The following is a 21,264-nucleotide window of genomic DNA, read 5'->3' on the forward strand; positions in this document are numbered from 1 at the left end:
ACCTTTGCTGCAGCTTGCTGATTTTTAACGTTTTTACTAAACCTAAATTGGATCCAAATGAACGCATGCATCTATTTTTCAGAAACCTTTTATTCTTGTAAATATTGCTTCTAATGAGCTAACATGTGGGCTAATAATAACTGCTGTCGCTCTACAGAAAAGAGACTTCCATAATCTCAGTGTGGTGAAGGAAAACAGACATCTGTACTCTCGGTAGCATGGGGCCAGATTTTCAGCAACGGCTTGTACTCTGGTGGCTAGTGTTGTGTTCTCCTGTGGCTACCATAGGGATGCGTAGGTATTTTTGCCTGCGCGTGGCATGTACAGTTGCCGCACAAGAGAATCCAAAGTGCAATCAAAGTTGTATAAGCAGAGGGGTTGTTTATGGGCTGGTATCTTATACATGAACTGACATCGGAGTCTTAATTGAGGTGAGCTGAAAATTTGGCCCTTTATAACTAAATCTACAATATTGTGTTTGACTTTTTCCTGCCCTTGTTGTGTTTTTCATTGAATCGTGTTAACAGAAGACTTGATTTTTGTCTGATTAGGTTATTTTGCCATTTCAAGTATTAAAATTACAATAATTTCGTTGTCCTTATAAAGAAATGTGTATCATCTTGTCCCAGTAGTATTTTCAGAGTTTTCTCTATTTGAAATAGGAAAACCTGTAAATATGGTGATACTTAACTGTTAAGTGTGCCACTAGTTAAGACACTCCCTATGTTTCCATAGTTTCTTTTGAAATTATTCTCACCTTTCTGATTTCCTTTGACCTAATTTTGTTGCTAGTTGTAGGACAAAAAGATAAAACACAGAGGAAGTAGTAAAGAGCATTGATAGAGTGAATACCTTGAATAGCGTTAATTTTTAGATACTTTTGTTTTCATTGTACTAATCTGAGTCAAATATCTGTGCAAAAAATAAATTTAAATAAAAATGAGCACATACGAGAAAGGCCCAAACAGACAGTGACTCGCCTTCAATAAGGCCCGTGAAAAATGACAAATTTACATCAAGAGAGGTGTATAGACATTAGGAGCCTCTACAGAGCTTGGTGGAAACAGGTATTTGCTTTTCTGGTTCAGGTTATTTTTCTGAGAACTGGATTCTACCATCTTTGCTGTGTCTGAATAGCCCTTAATTCTACTACGATATTCAGGGATATGCTAGTTGATTATCACTGCCACTTGCGATCTTTGCCTCTGAATGGGGTACGCACATGTGGCCTCAAGAATCCAGAAAAATAATCATACGGTCCCCGAGTATTAGACTTGAGCAGGGGCCTTGGACTAGACAACCTTCAGAGGTCCCTTCCTACCCCAATTATTCTGTGATTCCAGACTGACATAAACACATGTGTATCACATGTCTATATAAATATGCATACATGTGTATGTATAGATATATATTTACATATATATATAAAAAAATATAACCCCCCCTACATCTTATTTAGGAAAACTATCAAGAAAATAATTGCAACAATCAGCAACATGCAGGGGACACAGGAGGTTGAGCATCAGTGGCATCATGAGATAATTGTTCGCTGCTTGTGTCTATATGAATTGTTCATTCTGTCAAACTGCAGAAGGCTTTAATAAAAAAAAAAAAAAGTTTCCTGAAAGTGCTTACTGCTTGGCAGTAGTGTACTCACTTTAATATTTAACCATGTTTTATTTTACTTCATGCTAGCCAAAGCAGTAAGTGAACACTGACGTAAGACTCAAACAAATCCCACCTAGTGACGCCGCGTGGAAGAAAAAGGAGATTCATTACCAGCTTTCTGTGAAGGTACTGATCAGCTGATGACATGTTCTTCTGGAAATACATTCAGAGAATAACAGGGGGATTTTCTATGAAAATGAAGAGAATTGCAAATCATTTTATTTCAACTTCAGTTTAGTTCAGACTTTTTATATGAATAAATGGCACTTTTATTAAACTCTGTAAAATACTGACAATGTATTTTTAGAACAATGTATTTTAGATTTTTTTTTTTTTTTTAAATCAAGGGCTGAATTCATTTTAAGAGAAACTACTTGCATAGATGTTAAAATATTGTTACTTCCCCCTCAGGCTGAGATGCACAATGTAAAGTTTCATGAAAAAAAGTAAATTTGAACAAATCTAGAAGCACATTCATAGGGTATGGGTAGAGCTAATGCAAGTGAGAGGTTTGCCAAAAGAGTGTTTTGGATGAAATTTTTTTGTAGAGTTAATTGCCCACCCTTTTGCCCATTAAATAATACACTGCAAGGAACTTTTAGCTTGAATTTCTAAATATCAGTAACCACAGCATAGCTGAAATTTCCCACAAAAGCCATAATGAAAGCCAGTTTTAACTCCCATTTCCTTTTTTGATCCCATATGATTAACTTGCTGGTATCAGTACACGGTATGCTAGGTTGCTCTTGATGGTAGTGCTGCCCCTCAGTAAACAAAAGCTAACAAATTATATTTTTTTGAAAGTTGAAATGTGAAAGAAGAAAACTTTTAATTAAAATATGTGAAGTAAGCAATAAAAAAATGTAATAGGATGTGTAATTTTACTAGTAAATATGTATTTTTCTTTTGATTTTTTTCAATAAACGTTACAATATGATGTATTGACTAGTATTTATCCTGGAAACAGCAAAGCTAATGTAATGTGGCACCTGCTAATTTCGTATCTATGTTCACCTGGTGCTTAACTTGCCAAACTTTGAAACTCAGTGTTTTACTTATGTATAGGGCAAAGGGTGAGGTAGTTACATAAGGAGAAACTAAGGTTAAATGAATTGTTGCGACTGCTTTACTTGAAAAAAACCTGTGTACACATTGAATGCAAGACACAAAAATTTCCCAATATTCTGTAATTATTAGTTGAGTTCAGCTCTGGATGAGAAATACTTCTGCAGTATTTTATGAAACCACTAACTTCTTCATTTGCTGTATTCACGTAATAGCTACAAAACTCTTGAAATTTATTGACCTTCAAGTTTCAGACTTTAAGACAAATTATATTATATTAACACTATACTCAGACATTCTTAAAAGTATATATTTAGCTAATACAATCTATTTTACCTCAATACTGCCAGTATCAACTTCAAAACCTTTTGCCAAAATAATGATTTATTTTTGCCTTTCTAAAAAGTTTTGAAAGCATAAATGAATATTTTGCAAGAAACATTAATTTAAATAAAATGTAACAGTTTGGAAAATGGTGTATGTACAGATTAAAATATTAACATAACTGCCTCCTATTGCCTCTGTCTTGCCTGCTCTCTTATCAGCATCCGTACGGTTGAAAATCCAGAGTCGTTTGTGCTGTTATCACATTTTGATCTTCTTTGGTTCAAAACCTGCTGAAGTTCCTCAGTTTTGTGCTTATTTTGCTGGGATTTGGATCCGGTTCCCTCTACAGCAAAGCTTCATTTTTCTTTTCTCTTTTTTTTTTTTTTTTAAAGAAATGTTTCTTAGCATTTGATTAATCTTTGTTCTTGACTAGAAAGATTTTTCAGCATTGTCCCCTAAACACAATGACCTGCACTACTGCCCTTTCTCTCTCGTAGATACGTATGTTTGTCTGATCCAGTCTTAGCCCTTTAGTTTCTGGTGGAATAAAGTATCAAAAGTTGCTTCAATACAAACCCAACCACCTGGAACCAGGAGGCATCACATAGTACTGTCCGTGCCGGGTGTGAATCGAGCGTTGCCCAGAGAGAGGGCTGGTGGGCAACTGGCATAAGCAGATTTCAGTAGCGGGCAACCAGCAGTGATTTACACTACAGCTGTGCCCTCAAGTGACATCAGTTTGGTGGAGACCAGTGGAAATGTTTCATTCTTCTGAAACTTAATCTCTAGAACAAAATGTAAGGCAGCGGTTAGAAGTATTTCCGTGGCTTAGTGTTGACTCTGCAAACTTGAGAGCGAATATTTGGGAATGTGAGCACTTGACCTTCAGATGCGTGCAGCAGAAATTCAGAGCCGAGCTGCTTATGACACCCTCGTCCTGGTTCTCAGGCACACAAAGGAGCCTTTGACCACAGGTTTCGTGGTTCAGTGAAACTGCATTCTTTCTCCAGAAGCTTTGTGATGCAGGAGGGAAGAGAATGTGGCCTTAATTGGCGGGTGAAGAGCACAGCCCATGGGATCCTGGGCTGCAGCGCCATCGGCTCCGCATTCCAGGGAAAGGGGTGCAGGCGCTTTGGCTCAGCAGGTTGTGGGAGATGTTAATTTTCTTTCCTTCCATCACACACGCAAAATCTGCTCATTCAAGCTTGCATGAAAGAGAAGGATTTTGCCCTAAATCCTTATACCATTAATGGTTTTAACAAAACTAGTCTATCTGAAGATTTTGATCTGTGTCCATAGTTAATCCCCTATTTGGGAAAAAATTATCCAGATAATTTTTCTTCTAAAACTTGTTATTTAATATGCGAAATGCTGTTCTCCGGTGACCATCTTTTTTGCAGGAATGGGTGTAGTTCTTAAATAATTAGGGCTAATTTTCATATGCATGTAGTGTTTGGTTTGGGTCGGTTTCCTTTTTCAGTTCTGTTTCTTTTAATCAAAATGCTGTTTTGTAGGTGTTACCTACTAATCTCTAATACTGAGACCAGAAAAAACAATGATATCAATATCATTTTGGTCAGAAAGTGGCTTCCCCCCCCCCCCCCCCCCCCGCCTATTAAGCAGCTTGCTTAAGTGTTTGGGACTAATTGTAATTAAAGAAACAGAAGCTCATTAGAAAGCAGTATTGGTGGTTCTTGCGAAGGTGCTGTTTTCTAATTAGTGTTTTGTAATGTTACAGCAAACAAAAACTATGCAGACTGCCTTCCCTTACGCATCGGTTTTCTGTTTCTTCAACTAAAGTTATTAACATTTTATTACACAGCTGAATTTATAAAACTGCAGCCTGAGAGCCGTAAGTAGCACTGTTTGCACCTTTTTGAACTTGCATAACAGCCCCCACCCCCCCTTTTTTTTCTTTCATTACTGTTATTTTGAGTTATTTCGTTTGGGAAACACTTTGTACGTGTATATAAAGCTATTTTTGAAGGACTGGACAAGTAGCAGTAGTTTGAGCCATCCAGACTGTTTTGGAACAGTTGAAAAAAAACCCTAGATAGAAAGGTTTTTCAGGAAGCAGCTGTGTTAAGGGATTCTATTCTGGACAGTTGCTTTATGTGTGGAACGCAAAGCTACTGAAAGATGCTGCTAAACTGGCTATTTCAACAAAATTATGAAAGGTCAAGTGAGGTGGTGTCAGGTGCCCCGTAGCCTTTGGAGGGAGGGGTTGGTGTCTGAAGAAAGGGGAGCACTCCCCACGTGTTCTGGTATTGTTCACACCGTTATTTTTCCACCTGTGCCATTTACTCATCTGATTTCCAGATCTTCAAATATATGCCTACGTATTTTATACCGGCGTCTGTTCCCCTCTGTAAACCCACACATTTCCCATGTGTCTTAGCAATTAACTTTTGGATGTTATATGGAGGAAAGACCAGATTTACTTAGTGTCAAAACTTGGAAGATACAGGAGACGTGATCTGATGTTACCCCTCTGATTTATGTCTGTCTTTGGGTATTTTAAAGTGTTGGTTGTGCCGCACGTGTGTCTATGTATTGCGTAGTTATAAAAAGAACAAAGCCATGCATGAGAAGAACATGAAAAACTGCTCTACTTTCCACACCTAGTAAACATTCCCATTGGTTATTTAGCTGTATTCAAAAGGCTAAGACTTATTGCTCTACTAGCAAAAGCAACCTTTCTTCAGAGTGGAGCAGTACAAAGAAAGAGCACAAAAAATACACACATCACAGTGCCTGAAATTCTGTTTGAACATCTGTATTGATTGGGTCTGACCTCTTTACGTTATTTTTTTTTCCCCCATTATTTGAAAAGGTGCATCTAACTGTAGCTGAATTGAACCAACAGAGATGAACTTTCCATGAAAACTTCCCGAGATATTTCTTTAGTTCAAAGCTTTGTAATTTTAAAGAGCATTTCTAATACAAGTCTGTTGAGGTATTCTGTGCAACAACCATACTTTGAATGTTAAACTACAGGTAAACCGAAGAGGAAGGTAAAATTATAAAGCCTACCATGAAATTACTGGGAGATGGCAGAATAACTTCGAGTGCTAATTATAAAAGTAAATAAAACCAGAAGCTATTGTGTATGTGCACATTTGTGCACTGTTTACTTGTTATTTACTCGTCAGTGCTCCTGGCTGCCTTACAGAGAGTGTAAAACGGCCTCTGTCATGGTTTTACCCCGGCCGGCAGCTGAGTCCCACGCAGCCGCTCGCTCACTCCCCCCTCGAGGGGATGGGAGAGAGAATCGGAAGGGTAAAAGTGAGAAAACTCGTGGGTTGAGATAAAGACAGTTTAATAGGTAAAGCAAAAGCCCCACACGCAAGCAAAGCAAAATAAGGAATTCATTCCCCACTTCCCATGGGCAGGCAGGTGTTCAGCCATTTCCAGAAAACCAGGCCTCCGTCACGTGTAATGGTGACTGGGGAAGACAAATGCCATCATGCCAAGCATCCCCCCCTTCCTTCTTCCTGCAGCTTTGTGTACTGAGGATGATGTCATATGGTATGGAATATCCCTTTGGTCAGTTGGGGTCAGCTGTCCCAGCTGTGTCCCCTCCCAGCTCCTGGTGTACCCCCAGTCTACTCACTGGTGGGGTGGTGTGAGGAGCAGCAAAGGCCTTGGCTCTGTGTCAGCACTGCTCAGCAGGAACGAAAACATCCCTGTGTTATCAACACTGTTTCCAGCCCAAATCCAAAACACAGCCCCATACCAGCTACTATGAAGACAATGAACTCTATCCCAACCAAAACCAGCACAGCTTTCAAAGAAAACCCGAACAGAATTAGCATTTTTGGAGCAGTTGTTGATGAAATAGTGTTACAAGATGTAAACTTGAAGCACAATGAAGTTTTCTTGTTGCCCACTAGAAGAAGCCTTTTAGCAGGAGCATAAGAAAGCACTAAAGGAAGGAAGAGATTAAGAACCGAAAGGTAAGTAGTGAGTTTGTAGGAAATAATGGCAGAGATGCATCTGCAAACAAGACTAAGAAAGGCTGAAGCTGAGAGTGGTTTGAAGTGAGCGGTAGCAAAATGATTGAAGGGACTGGAATACATGGACTCAGAAGCAAAATGCTTTAAGAAATGGGACTCAGCCTAAACTGTAGAGGGGGAGGTGAGAAGAAGGAATAGTTGGCAAATGAGGGTGTAAGTCCAGTGTCCTAGGACAAAAAATCCCTTGTGAACAGGATAAATGAGGGAGTGTTGATGGTGGCAATGGATGAAGGAGAGAATTGCCGATGACTTTAAAATAGTGTTCTGGTAACAGGACAATTGTCTTTTCTATTGGGAGCTGCTGTGCTCTGTTCTTTTATGCCAAATTGCAGTTAAGAATGGCTACTGTGAGTGAAACTCTCTTTTTCCCCATAGAAACAGCTCGTCCCAGAGCCAGGGGTGGAAAAGGTTGGTCCTCCCTGCTTCCAGAGCCTGTCCTGAGCAAGCGCTTCTCTCGCAGGGGTTGTGACGTGCTGTCGCAAGACGGAGTGTTGTGGGGCCTGCTGTAGTCTCTGTTCTTTTGCACTGACAGGGGGTTGGGGCTGGCTTGATTTTGTCTCTAGAGCCAGGATTGAGAAAAGCTTTAACGTCGTCTTTCGGTTCATCTCTTGACACACAGGAGGTTTTTTGGAGGTTTTTTGAAACCCTGGCTGATGGCTTATGCAAGATGTGACTCCAATGAAAGGAAGTAGCTGGTGACATTTAGTTACAGTGAGTTGAACCACTCTGGGGGAAGAGGTGGACATCAGAGAAATCACTGCTAATTCTGTTTGTCTCTTGTATTGTCGGTTTTGTTGGCTTTTCTGACTGCTTACTGCTTATTTCATCCTAAAGAGTTCTGCTACGTCTCTGCTCTGCTGCTTCTGTTTTGTGCCTTTGAGCATCTTCTTCTAGTACGGAACAGGATTTTGGCTTCTGCCCGACAGGGTTGTAGTGTCTGAGTGTGTGCGGCGGGGGGTGTGAACACATACACACGCACACTTGTTGATCCCATTCTCCTTTCATTTGGTGCTAAGCCACAGAATCTGAGGGACCGCTGCCGAGACAAGTACTAGAACTGGCTGCTCTGCTCTTTTTCCATGTCCTAACCTGGATGAGAGGTTGAGAGGGAAGAGAGCAGCATCTCGGGAGGGTAGCTGTGTCCACTGGCTCCCTCAAAGCCTTCTGTATGCCTGAGGACTCTTCAGTTGTCTTCACTGAATCCAGCTTAAAAGTGACTTGGCAAATGATTTTATACACAGATTTTATTCAGGATCTGGGTAGTGGATCCATCAGTTGTCTGCTGAGCAAATTTGTTATCCTTTTTTTTTTTTTTATGTCTAGTACCGATTTCTTATGTTAAGAAGTCTTTTTGACAAAAAAAGGAAAAAAAAAATTTGGAAAGAGATGTTCTGTTACTGCATCCTTACAAACAGGTGACAATTAGTAGAATTTAGTGGCTGTAATGGGAAGGAGGAGACTTGGCCCCAACCAGTTGAGGATCAAAGGCTTCACCTGCATTTGTTTTAGAGCTTTAGCAATAAATATGAGGGTGAAAAGGAGCCAGTTCAGATTGTCAAACCTTCTGCAGTCTTTCACGTAGCTTGATACACTTGTGTTAGGAGCATTGGCTTATGGTAATGGTTTGAGAGAACTTCCCTGCAGGTCAAGGTGGGCAGTTGTGAAAAAGTTCAAAGCAGGGAAATTGTTTTTTTCTGAGCCCCCACATTGCTTGAGTGATGATACAAAACCCCTCTTCTAACATATGTTACTTTTCAGCTCTTCCTGAGCTATGGACACCATAAATGGCACTGGCTTTGGATAGATAATAGCACAAACTGTCAGTGTGATCTCATTCTGCACCTGCACATCAAAATCAAATCAAATGAGATTAAACCACTAAGCATTTTGTTTCCCTAATGCTGTGCAAAAACTAAGGAAACTTTTATCTACTCATCATGAGGCTGTACACCTGCGTACTACTCAGATATTTTTCTGAGGAAGTGCGGTTGAAGTGGCAGTCTTAAAAGCAAACAAAACCAACTTCTGCTTTGTCCCTTTGGTGAGGGTACCTTGACACATGTCCCTTCTCCTAATCCCCTGACGGCTTCCAAGAGACTGATGCAAATAACTGTGCCAGGCTTTGATTATGAGATATTGCGCTGCCACTTATTCTCTTTGTCTCCTGCAGTTTACAGAGGCAGCTTCAGTGCATAATTTAATCCCTGTTCTGGGGACGGTAGCAAATCCACAGAGATTTCTACCAACCGTCCTCTGTGGCATCAGAACAACATGTGCACATCTTCTTTGATGTGAATTCCCCAACCAGAGCCTTAGAAGGACCTGTAGCTTTGAAGCTGGCCTATAAATTGTGCTTTCAGGAATCAAGTTGTCAGCCTCTTCTTCAGGAAGAAAGGGAGAGTAAACTGTAAAGCAGTTGCATAAAGCTACAGGGTAACTTATAGATCTGGTTTTCTTGGCCTCAAAGAAGCCCTGTACAATGTTGAGAAAGAGACCGATCCCTTTTTACCTGGCCTAGATAGTCTTTTTGGACTGCAGGACCTTGTGGGCAGTGGGGCTGTGATGGAACTCATCTTGAGGGGTTCCCTATTCCAGGGCAAATGGAAGGGGAACAGGCACACCGGGGCTTTCCACCTCTTCAAATGTCTTCAGTCTCCCAAAGCCAAATGCTGATCATGCACCTGCATTGATTTGCAGTGGGGTTTAGAAACGGATGAAAATTGTTACCAGACACAATGGTTGTTCTGTGACAGATCTAACTTCCATCAGTTGTTTCCTGAGACACGTAGGAGTACGGGCAGACTGTACGGGCCTTTCTGTTGAGATGGAAATAAGCTGGTCTTTGAATTGAGGAATTTCAGTGGCCAAATCTTGTTTGAAAAGACAAATGCAGTTGCCGCCTTTATGATGCAGTGTGTGCTATCATCTCTGGGAGCTCCTTCTATGCCAATCTGAAAAAGCAAAGCTCTGCCTAGAGTCAGTCAAGACACCAACCTTTATTTTTCATGTGTTCTCTGTCTCCAGTAAGTGTGAGAGCTGAAACCATTCTACTATCCGTGCCACTACTGCTGATGCTTTTATATCAAATGTGGCTAAAACAGACTCCTGAATTAAACTATTTACTGCACAGTCTACCCTGAACTAAATCAGCCTTACTCAGTACAAATGGAGGCGCTTCTCAGGCCGCTTCATAGATGAATCTGCAAGTTCTTAATGTTTACAAATGTTACACAGACAGAGACAGGATTGTGTAGTACTCTTCCTATTTTGAGCAGGTGAGCCTTAGGGCAGCATCATGAATAAGTTGCACCAAACCTTATCAGATGTTCGCAATATTATGTGTCATGCTTTTGGGGAATGGAAGTGGGCTTGGGTTTTGGTTGGTTGTTTTTTTTTTTTTTTCTGGTCAGAGCTAGAACAGTGTATTTTCAGTTTATTTTTTTTCTTTGTGCGGTCTATTTATTCATATTTGGAACTGATGGCCAAATCTGTTTTACAAGACAGGAGGCTGTAATCAATTCAGGGCAGAGCTTAGCGGTCAAAGCCCCTGATGGTGCTTGCCGTGGCAGCCTGTTCCATTGGCAGCGACCCACGCAGAGCCTGCCAGCTGGATCTGCTTCTCCTGGGCCTTTCTGGGGTGGTTGCACCGCAGAGAAAAGACCTCAGGTGAGCTTTTACCACGTGCGCCCTTCGAGGCTACCGGGACAGCAGCAGGGCTCTCTGCCTGGCAGGGTGGGTCTTGGCGACGGATTCTGTCCCCTTCTGACAGCGAGTCTGTGGAGATGCGACACTGACGAGCGCATCCAGACATCTGCAGGGATGGTGAGCAGCCACGGAAAGGAAGGTTGTGAGAGCAGCACTAGCTTCAGCACTGGGACAGGAAAGCAGAGAGGTTGGTGTCTATGCAGCATTTTGCAGCCTGCATCTTAATTTTGTAATTGCACTGAAGGCAATAAGCAGGCTAAAAGAATTTAACAGTGACGTGCTGGCTTAAGTGAAGCTTGAGTGTCTAAATAGGAAAAAAACTGGTATCAGTGTATGAGCAAAGTTAACCAGTTGATCTTTCAGGGAAGACCTCTGTCTCTCCCAAGAGATAGAACAGCTTTCCTAAGTCATGGTGAGGTTTTCTTTCTTCACACTGTGCAAGGAACTTTAATTTTTGTCTATTTATTAGAAGCTTGCGGTATTGGGAAAACACAAAAATCCCTACAAATCCAGTGCAAATCACTGACCGTTAGTGGCTGCTATAATGTTGGTGCTGAAACTGAATGACTTTGATAAATTTTGTGTTAAATGCAAGTACAGTAAACCAGATTAATCAAAATCTACACTCAGCTTTTATTTACAATCATATTACTTTTATTTTTTCCATAAGGTAACTTTTTCCAAGTCCTCCCCCAATAACTCATGCTGCAATGTTTACATTCAATAACCCTATACAATGATAGTACATACTGCTGCTTTCACCTAAGCCAACTGGCTTGCAAACATCTGCCCGTCATAAATTGTACACAGAAAGGGAAGATTCTCCACAAGCATCTGGAGTGTTTCCTGAAACTGTTGTGGCAGAATGGGGCTGTACTAGAGGTACAGGTCAGATGTTCTGTTCTCCCAGCAAGCAGAGGCAGTTGATCTGTCTGACATAATAAGAGGAAACAAAGTCTAAAAAGTTCTGATATTTTGCTAATTACTTGAATACAATCAACTATAAATTTGCAGAGGCATGGATGTGCTTAATTCTTGCTGGAAGGAGTTACTGGAACTCCTGACACTTTAAGCGTATTGACTTTACGTGAGAGGTACAACCTTTTTGTGATAATTGACTTAGACCTCCAAGTGATGCATGTATGGGGAGAAAAGGAAGAAGGGCTTGCATACTTAACTCTGTATTCTATATTTAAAAAAGCTAAACGATTTGTATATCCTTTTCATTATCAAAGTATATTTTCTCTTTCAAAGTAAACTGGTTTCTTCGGGAGGAGTTACTTTTAATAACAGCTCAGTACTATAACCAGGAGCCAGTAATTCAAAAAATCACTCTTTTCTGCTGAAAGGTACAAAGAACTACAGCTTATCTCCCTCATAAAGCCAAAGAAGGAAGTGGAGCCTTCTGCTGTATTATGTGTTTCTAAACCATCTTCTGCTACAGTGATTAATATTGTCACAAAAGTGAGTGATTTCTCCTCTTAGCCCTGTCAACACTAGCATCTACAGACAAAAATCATTGTTTAAAGCTCCAGACATCACAGAATAGTGCTGCTATTGGTATTTCACAACTAATGCAACATCCAGTAATTCACATGTAATCTTAATAGTTAAAAATTCAAGACTGGGGTACTAACTAAAGAAACCAACTAACATGAAGTTGCCTTATCTGGCATGGAACAAGGGGAGGGATAGTTTAGATAACATTCTAGAGATTGGGCAAGAACAAAAAGAATTTATTTTTCCATCCAGAATTTTATACACTTTACAAAAACCAGTAATACCACTGTGCCCATAAAAATGTTATCCATAGCAACAGAAAGCAAATACTACTTTTTGTCATCTAACGGGGTCTTTTTAAAATCATAATACAAAGATTTGTGCTGTAGCAGTCCTCCACTTTGCACGGTAACAATAAGGCTTACTGTACTTTAAATACAAAGGTGTTACATCTGCAGTTATGAACCACTGGCTTTAACAAACATCATTTTATAGTTGCTTTTTGCCTCTTTCTTGTTTTCTGGAACCTCAGCTTCATCGTGTTTTTCAGCAGCTTGTAGCTCCTCTGCAGACTCCTCTTGCTCTGACTCAGAGCCACTTTCAGAGTCCTCTGAACTCTCTTCAGAGGAGTGTCCAGCAATGTCGTCTTGGTCTTCACTTTCCTGAAACTACAAGTTCAGATTATGAGACAGATTAAACCATTATTTCCTGGTAACTCCGTTGCAGCTTTTAAAATTTCTCAGTGAGGATGTTTCACTTAACAGCTCCTTTCATTTTAGTACTAAACTGGGCAATGTTGCTAAATACAGGTCTTTAATATACACATTATTAGACAGGAAGCAACTCCACTGAAGTGGTTAACCGTACCAACTGTGACATACATGGTTCTTATTTAGTTACAGCAGAAATTCTAAAGACACCATTAAATGAGTTTAAAAACTTTCAGATCACATCAGTGTAATAATTTCTTACTCTGGTGTACAGCGCACATAAAGACACCTGAGTATTTGCCATGGAGTGAAACATAATGAAACTAACAGCTAGAACACCAGGAATTCACATTCATGACTGATCTTTGAAAATAAGTTTAGCGCAGCACAGCATGAGGAACACTGAAGTAATCCAATGATACCACTAACAACCACCCCAAAATAGCACTTTGCTCATGGTCCTAAAGAGCAAAGCCTCCATGGCTGCAATATTAAGAATTTCCAGGTCCGCACAAGTGGTTTTACTCGCTCTGGAAACATCAGCTATGTTTTTATGCAGTAATTGGTGCTAAAGGTAGCACAAAACTAATTATTGCACCTTTCAATTGACAGATGAAGACATGTTCCTAATAACCTAATTCTCTGGGGTTTTGTCACACTTCTCTCCCTGTTCATCCCTATGGAATTCCTTGCGAGTACAAGACGAGTCAGGTGCCAGCTCACTGGAGGGGACCCCATGCAGCAAATTTCCCTTGTCTCAGCTCTCTATAGCCACTTACTTTTCAGGACCACAGAGAGGTATGTGCCTTACTGCAACAAGAAGTTACGATTGATTAGCTCTCAGCAACAATGCAGACGATTATCTTGCCTTCTTAGGTATTCCTTGGCAACATCCTGATTTAATGTAATTGTTACTTTCTGTCCTAATCAGTCTTGACTGCTATGGAGCATTAAGTATGTCGTATCACTTTTCAGACCAATGAGAAAAATCAATCACTTCCAGGCATCTAAACAGCCCCCACAGCGCACACAAACAGAAGTCAAGCGCCTGCAGTAAGTCTGTTCTTTAACCCAAACTGCGGAAGTTTGCCACTAGTTGTAGTAATTGGATTTTTAAACTGTGTATCGCCTTGGCTTAGTGAAGTGAAAGCCAAATCATTATAGAAATAAACAACTTACTACCTCACTGAAACCAAGTCCGCAATGGCGCCGGTTGCGTCCAGACATCGTGCTGTCCATGCTTTGTTGGTACTGAGACTCCAATTCTTCGTTCATTTTCTTGTCTTCTTCCCCTGCATTGTCCAGTGTACTTTGGTTATGGTTCATTCAAATTAACAAAGACATCAAATTACATGAAGTCACATTTTCAAAGTTTATCAATATATATGCGAAAAAATTTAAATTTACCCATCTTAAACTACCAGATTGAGTATTACTGCATACAAAGCAATCTTATCAAGTGTGCAAGCAAAACTGCTTTGATACAAAGATGGGCTGGTGAGTTCTTAAGACCTGATGCGTTCGGAGAGTTGTACTATACGCGGTGCATGTTCTGCTAAACACGGGAAATGTAACGAGTACGACTTCTCTGTGCTTCCTGCCAATACTGCAACATGTCACAGCAAGGAGAAAGTTTCTGGCCTTCATAACATGTGATTCCTATGATTAAACCAGGATTAATATATAGCAGCAGAAGTCAGGACAATACTACCGCTCTTGTTTGTAGAGCTGTATCTGAAACTATTACATGCATCCTGATGAATGATCAGGAGCAGTTACTACAGCTCTACATTTTTCCATCTTGAGGAATTAGCAGAAAAGCTAATTGTCATGAGCTACTTCTACGTGCCCTTTACTTACTTGTTTGACTAAGTAAATAATCACTTTTACTGAGGGAAAATATAGTCTACTTAAGAATCCTCTGTTCTTGTAAAAGGTAGGAATCTCTAATTCTGCCCTGACAGGCCTACAACACTCTAGTTTTTAATTTGCATCTCTGTCGAATTAAAACCTTGTACTGCAAATTAAAGTTTCCTTATCTGGAAGTTAGAGCTGTAAGTTATTGTAAAAGGACAATAACTGTATGTTGCACAAGGAATTAAAGTGTTAAGAAAATAGCTCTTCCGATTTTTTTGTGAAAAAACAGCATCATAACTTTTTGCTAATAACAAAGCATTACTGATTCTTTATGACTCCTTTGGGGAAGCATCATCTCCTTTCTAGGAAATTCAGATTTCAGGAAGTGATTCTCAGTCACTCTGCAAGATACCAGCAGAACCTGGAACGAATCCTCAGGCTTCTTTTGGTGTTTTGGTCCATAGATAATTTTTCATCAACTGAAAAATTACTACTGGAGCCTATCGGAGAAAGAAGTTTTCTGGAACTCTGACAGTTGCTGTTCTAGACAGGTTTGTCAAAGCTTCTCTCAAATAGTCAAGCCCAGCTTGGTTTTGATGTACTTTGACTTACTACCTGAGCAAGCCTGATAAGAAGTTACCATGGTCATACATTACATGACTTCAAATTACTGCCAATTGCCAATGTGACCTTGCAGATCTTTTCAGCTTCTGCCCCATTGCTTTAAGGCAGAGATCTTTCAACAGGTAATTGGGTGGGGGGAGAAATCAACTCTGCTCCTTTCCACGCACAATGATTTAGAGGTTTGGATATCCCTACCTGGCAGCAAGGAAGAAGTATAATACTGCTAGGTACCAATAGCACTAAAACTTTACTTTCTTATTTTGATAGCAAAATAAGACTGAGAACCTATATGTCCTGATTTCCAGGGCATTTGTACACAAGTGTAACTGACCATCAAGTACTTTGCTGAACTTGGACTTCTGAAGGCAAGTACGTGCAGTCAGAGAAACTGTCAATAATCTAACTAGAGAAATTAGCAACTTCTACAACTCCGTAGCCTGACCTGTCTCCAATTTCAGCCACGAAATCTGAAATCCCTCCCTGCAACATCTAGGAAGCTCAAAGTACTGGGATGTTCCTAAATAAGTTTTCGATTTCCAACTTTGTATCAGCTGTTGGATAAACTGACCTGTCCTGAAGTGAGAGGTTGATCTGTGGTCTCCGATAACAAGGCGGCCAGTATGTTCTTTCTAAAAGAAAAGGCAGTTTGTTTTGGAGCTTTAGGGTGCACTGACAGCTCTGCCAACATTCTGGAAATCTCAAATGGAAAAGGTTTGCTGTCAAACCTTGGCAACCAACTGTAAAACTGTACATTTCACTAGCTAACACCTGCTGCCTATTGACAAACTTGTTTCATCTTTGTTTCATTGAATTTTCTGAAAAAGATACCCCAACAACTACTCTTTGCTCTTCCCACACCCCAAAGCTGGTTCTATTTCATTCCGGTTTTTGCCACTCCAAAGATGAAGACAAACCATGTCAGCTAAACAAGGAGGAATGGTGATCATCTGATAAGAAAACTACACTATACAATAAACTACAATGCTGGACAAGCGTGAATTTAGGTTCTGACAATTTACTCTTCGGGTCTCTTTCTCTGGCACTATACAATAGTTCAGTCTGTGCATCTTATGATGATCCCACTTCTAAACTGGTCACAGTATCAGGTAAGGCCTTCACAGTGCTCATTAATTTCTTGGCTCAGTAGTTGCTCATTAACATATGTATCCCTATAGGCAAGAACTGGCATTACATAGAAAGCAGCATTAAATATCCCAGTAGACATTAAGATTAGTGGTAGTGGGATGTTTTAATAGGTTGTTGTATTTCTATCCACTACGAAATATGAAATTTCACCTCTTTAATACAGTAAAATATTTTATCTTACAAAAATACTGTATTTGAGCAAAAAAAGCTAGTACAAGTGAAATTCGTTTTCTTGAAGGTAAGTTAAGTAGAATTGCAATACTAAAACATTTTGTACATGGAAAAAGCAGGATTATATTTTACAAGTTTTGCAGCATTTTTTCCAAAAAAAGCATAGTAGAAATACTGCTTTAGAGCATTTTCTCTTTAAAAATAGTTCCTGGATTATTTAATTAGGTGTAGGTCTGTCAGCTAATTTTTAATTTATTTTTTTTTTGTTCTAATGAGAGGGACTGTTGCAGACCTGGTGCACAGGTTTGTTATTTTGTAACAAGGCCTCTCTCTGAAGTGTCTACAAATAACTTTATTAGCTGGTCTGAAAGTATAAAGCTGTGGGGTGGGGAGGAAGTTGCAGAGCAGAGACTTGACAATTTCAGACCGATGCTTTGCGTTACACTGCCGCTGACATCACTGCTCTGTCTGTGAAACCCAAATCCTCCTTAAGGGACAGTCCCAAAGCGAAATTGTCTTGTTCCTCAGGGAGCACCGCGGCCTGCAGCAACCCCCCCGGGGGACCGCTTCGTTGCATCGCAAATAGAAAACCCCTCGCAGCCGCTCCCCGGGGGGAGATTCCTCTCGCTCGGGTCCCCGTGTGCCCGGTGGGAGGGTGGAGGAAAGGGGGCGGCCTCACCTTTCCAGCGCCCATCAGCCGCAGGAACTTCTGCTTCCGCTCCTCGTTGCCGAGGTCCGCCGCCTCCCAGCTGCTGGAGCCCTGCGGGAGCACACGCTCACTGCGCCGGCCCGTCCCCTCCGCCGGGGCAGGCCCGCGGCCCCCCACCCCCCGCCACAGCCTCCCCCGCGCCGCCTCCGCCGGCCGTTGCCCCCCTGAGGGCCCTTAGCGCGAGGAACGGGGCGGCCGGGAAGGCCGCGGCCTTCCCTGCGTTTCGCCGCGGGGCTCGGGCGGCGTACCGGGGCCTCACCGCCGCCTCCCTCCCGGCCTCCTCCTCTTCCCCCCCCCCCACCGCCGCGCGGCCGCCCTCAGACCCCGCGCCCATTTACATCGGGGGAGGCCGCTCGCTTGACGCCGTGGTGCCCCTGAGACTCCCTGGCCGAGCTCATCGCTGCGGCTGAGTGACCGGGCCCCCCCTGCCGCCTTCCTGCCGGAGACTCTCCCTCGGCCAGCGGCGGGTCACAGGCCCGGGTCGCCCGCGAGGCACGCCGGGACCGGTAGTTCTCGCTCGGCCTGTGGCGGCGCGGCGCGGCAGGCAAGGACTACCCGTCCCACAGGCCTCCTCGGCGGCGAGGGGCGTCTCTGCCCGCTGATTGGCAGGGGCGGGGGCGGTGCCGCGCTCCGCCTCCGGAAGGGGGCGGGGAGGCGGGCGGCTGGGTGTTCTCGCTCGCGCGCAGCAGCGGAGGAGGCGCGCGGGGCTCGTTGTCGCGTATCGCTGGCTGTGGTGGCGTCGCAGCCGGTGGTCGAGGCTTCGCTTCGGTGTGGCGTCAGGCGCGGCGCAGCTGCCGGGCAGGCGTGAATTGCCGCTGGGGTAGCGTGGGGGGTAAGGGGCTCGCGGCCCCGGGGCTGCGCTTCTGCCGTCGCGTGAGCGCGGCCGGGCAGCGGCTGGCTCGGAGCCTGAGGTAATGCCCGCTGAGGGAAGGCGAGCTCTGGGCGCAGTCGAGCGTGCGAGCCGCCGGCGTGGAGGCGGCGACAGTCCCCGCCGGGGTGTGCTGCTGCCGGCGCCTCAGGTCGGGTGACGGTCGCCTGACGGCGGTGGTAGCGCCCCCCGCCCCCTTCTCCTCGCCCCTCGGGTAGCGGCCGTAGTCGCGAGGGCACCGCGAGGTTCCCGCCACTTTCCTCATCTCCCGGCGTTGGGGAGTCGGGAGGGAGATGAGGCGTCTCTCCGTCAGCCCCCAGATCCCTCTCACCGCCGCATCCGAGTAAAGCGGGGGACTCCCCTCCCGCCCACCGGTACTGGCACTTCTCGCGTGGAGAACGGCAGTTCGTGACCTGTGCCGAATGCAATGTTTGGAGCTCCGCATGTTCCCAGTTAACCCTGCAGTTGCTCTGGCCGTTTGCTACCACTGTACTTCCTGCAGCGCCATCTCCTCCACATGTATGCCGTGTACAAAGTAGAATTTCACTTACTACCCCCAAGTTAGTGTTGTCTCACACGTGTCTGCCTCAGAGTTAGCTTAATTGGAATGGGTTGCCATTGAATGTTAATATTCTGGAGTTTTCGCTTTGATTTATTGGATGGCAAGATGCACAATCACATCGTTAGGTCTTCTCACCTTAATGTTAAGAAAAATCCCTTCTGTTTTAATTCCTCAGTTACATACTGACTGTGTCCCCGTGATAAAGTTGTAGCAGTCCGGCTAATGCCAGGAGGTTAAGAAGTGCAAGCTGAAGTGTGCAAAGGGTGTGCACCAATTCATATTGCAGCTTAAACCTGACTAGCTTAAGGTTAAAGTTGGTTTCTTAAACATTTTTGAAATTAAAATGAGGTAAACTACTTGAGATGAAAACAGGTATGAGCATGCGTAAGTGTATGTAGTCATACTGAAACTTCCTTAACAACTACTTTAAAACAAATTATTGCAATTTTCTTTTTTAGTCAAAGAGTTAAAGTTAGCGACTTAATGATATCTTTTTGGAGTGGTTGTCAGTCTGTACATTCATGATGTCCACGTGCATAAAGGCAGTCACCTCAGCCATGGACTTTTCATCTCCAGCAGTACCCATAAATTACATGTGCTTGTTCTCTCAATCTTCTGGTGTCAGAATATGCCCCAAATCTTGAGTTGGCTTGAACTTGAACTTTCTTTGCACTTCCAGTGATCTAAGCTGCGTTTCTTTGCATCTACTCATCTTTAGTGGTTTGGCTTTCTTCTAATCACTAGTTTTGGGGAGGGTTTTTTTGTCACTACAACTATTAAACATTTTGGATTTGAGCCAGTAAGTCTATCCACCCACCTGTCTAGCTGTGTGTTCCATCAAGGAAATTTTTGGATTTTGAAGGTTAGAGGGAAGGAAGGACAAGGTAGGTTATGCCTGCTAATGCCAGGAGTAGTCATCTGCAAGGCAAGAAGACTACACTCTGCAAAGAGCGATTAAGGGCAAACATAATATTGAAAACAGCACATAGGTCTACACACAGTGTACAGATGCTGACAGACAACATATAAAGGAAGGGTGTTCAGTTCCTTGCAAGTAACTTCTCTTTATGCTGAAGCAGCTTGGGTTGTTGGTGGTGGTGAGTCCTGGTCCGTTAACTCACTTTTAGCTGAGGTGATCTGGCTGTTGGTCACATCTGGGTCTGGCTTTCAAGCAGTTTGGGGAAGATCCTGAAGTGGCTACCTTTGGTTTCTGCATGTAGTTTTCCTGCGCTTTCCCTGTAGTGAATGAAAAGTTCCTATAGGGCTTCTCTGAACTATCCTTGAGAGGAATCTTTGTGCTTGGGGACTGAACTGCTCCTAGCTAAGTTTCTCTTTATGAATGTCCTCCTTACAGAGCTAAAAATGTGTCATTACAATGTTTTTTGTGAGTATGGCAATTAAGCTCTTCAGGCACTTTGATACTTTTAAACATTTTCCCTGAGCCTTGTTATTCAGATGTCACCCATCCTTCTTTTGTAGGACTGAAATACAATGAAAGAAGAGTTGATAAAACAATATTCTGGAAGATGGAGAACAAAAATTCAGCAAATCTAATGATATAGAGATGTGCTGGTATAGCCCTTTCACTCCTGGGTAGGTAGATTCAGAGTTAAAGATATATGTAGAATATCATTATTTTAAATTATTATTTATACAGAACAGCACTAAGATAGTGATGTTTAAATTCATGTTCACGTATATTGCACTGCTCGAGTGTGCAAAATCAAACAGAAAGGCACAGATGTTACACCTCCTATCTGCAACTCCTGTAGTCATTGTTTGACAATGATGAAGAGCAGAAGGGAACATTAATATGAAACCACGTTATACTTATAAATTTAACCTCATCTTAATGTATTTAAATGTATAGGATATTATATAATGACTGTAATAGTGGATTAAATTAAATTTCAGTATAAAAAATTTATTTCTAACAGAAGGAGAATAAAAATGCAAAAAATTTTAAAAATAACATCACTTTTTAAATTAAAAAACTCAATTTTTCGAGGAGTAGCTAGCTGCATTTTTAGTCTGTTAATAGGAATTGTGGTAATCTAATACCAGCAAAATTGTACCTTTTCTGTTTTTCTAAGTTAAGCTTTTATTACAGTTTCTGTACTGTTATGCCTAAAGACCTGTTCCTTAATAAAAACAAGTGTGAAATTTTAGCTTCGTGGCTACGGTTCCCTTATGGGACAAATTGAGAAGGTTTGCCTTTAGAGAAAAAAAAAGTGCAGGAAAATGAGACTGTTAGGCTCTAAATCAGCTATGATAATTGGGTCTTAGTTGTGGCTTACTGTTAAATTAAAGTCTTTTTTAGGACAACTGAAATGTAC

At 42.2% G+C, this 21,264-nt stretch overlaps 2 protein-coding genes across 6 annotated transcripts in view; one reads left to right on the top strand and one right to left on the bottom strand.

The window, feature by feature from the left end:
- Nucleotides 1–3,249, top strand: part of PLEKHA7 (pleckstrin homology domain containing A7) — a 166,871-nt gene extending 163,622 nt beyond the window's left edge. For 3 of the 5 annotated variants that reach the window (XM_075755044.1, XM_075755043.1, XM_075755045.1), the window contains exon 27: nucleotides 1,696–3,249. In XM_075755044.1, coding sequence (XP_075611159.1) covers nucleotides 1,696–1,718 — 23 coding nt within the window. In that variant the 3' untranslated portion in view covers nucleotides 1,719–3,249. The remainder of the gene's footprint in view (nucleotides 1–1,695) is intronic. The other 2 variants (XM_075755047.1, XM_075755046.1) reach the window with 2 other exon arrangements.
- An 8,163-nt stretch (nucleotides 3,250–11,412) lies between these two features.
- C5H11orf58 (chromosome 5 C11orf58 homolog) overlaps nucleotides 11,413–21,264 on the bottom strand; it is a 321,725-nt gene continuing 311,873 nt past the window's right edge. Inside the window, exons 2-6 of the mRNA XM_075755070.1 lie at nucleotides 17,837–17,921; nucleotides 17,469–17,549; nucleotides 16,041–16,101; nucleotides 14,174–14,283; nucleotides 11,413–12,949 (exon numbers count right to left, since the gene is read on the bottom strand). Coding sequence (XP_075611185.1) covers nucleotides 12,740–12,949; nucleotides 14,174–14,283; nucleotides 16,041–16,101; nucleotides 17,469–17,549; nucleotides 17,837–17,896 — 522 coding nt within the window. The 5' untranslated portion in view covers nucleotides 17,897–17,921 and the 3' untranslated portion in view covers nucleotides 11,413–12,739. The remainder of the gene's footprint in view (nucleotides 12,950–14,173; nucleotides 14,284–16,040; nucleotides 16,102–17,468; nucleotides 17,550–17,836; nucleotides 17,922–21,264) is intronic.

The sequence above is a fragment of the Balearica regulorum genome, chromosome 5 (genome assembly GCF_011004875.1).
Source record: "Balearica regulorum gibbericeps isolate bBalReg1 chromosome 5, bBalReg1.pri, whole genome shotgun sequence".
Classification (NCBI taxonomy): domain Eukaryota; kingdom Metazoa; phylum Chordata; class Aves; order Gruiformes; family Gruidae; genus Balearica; species Balearica regulorum.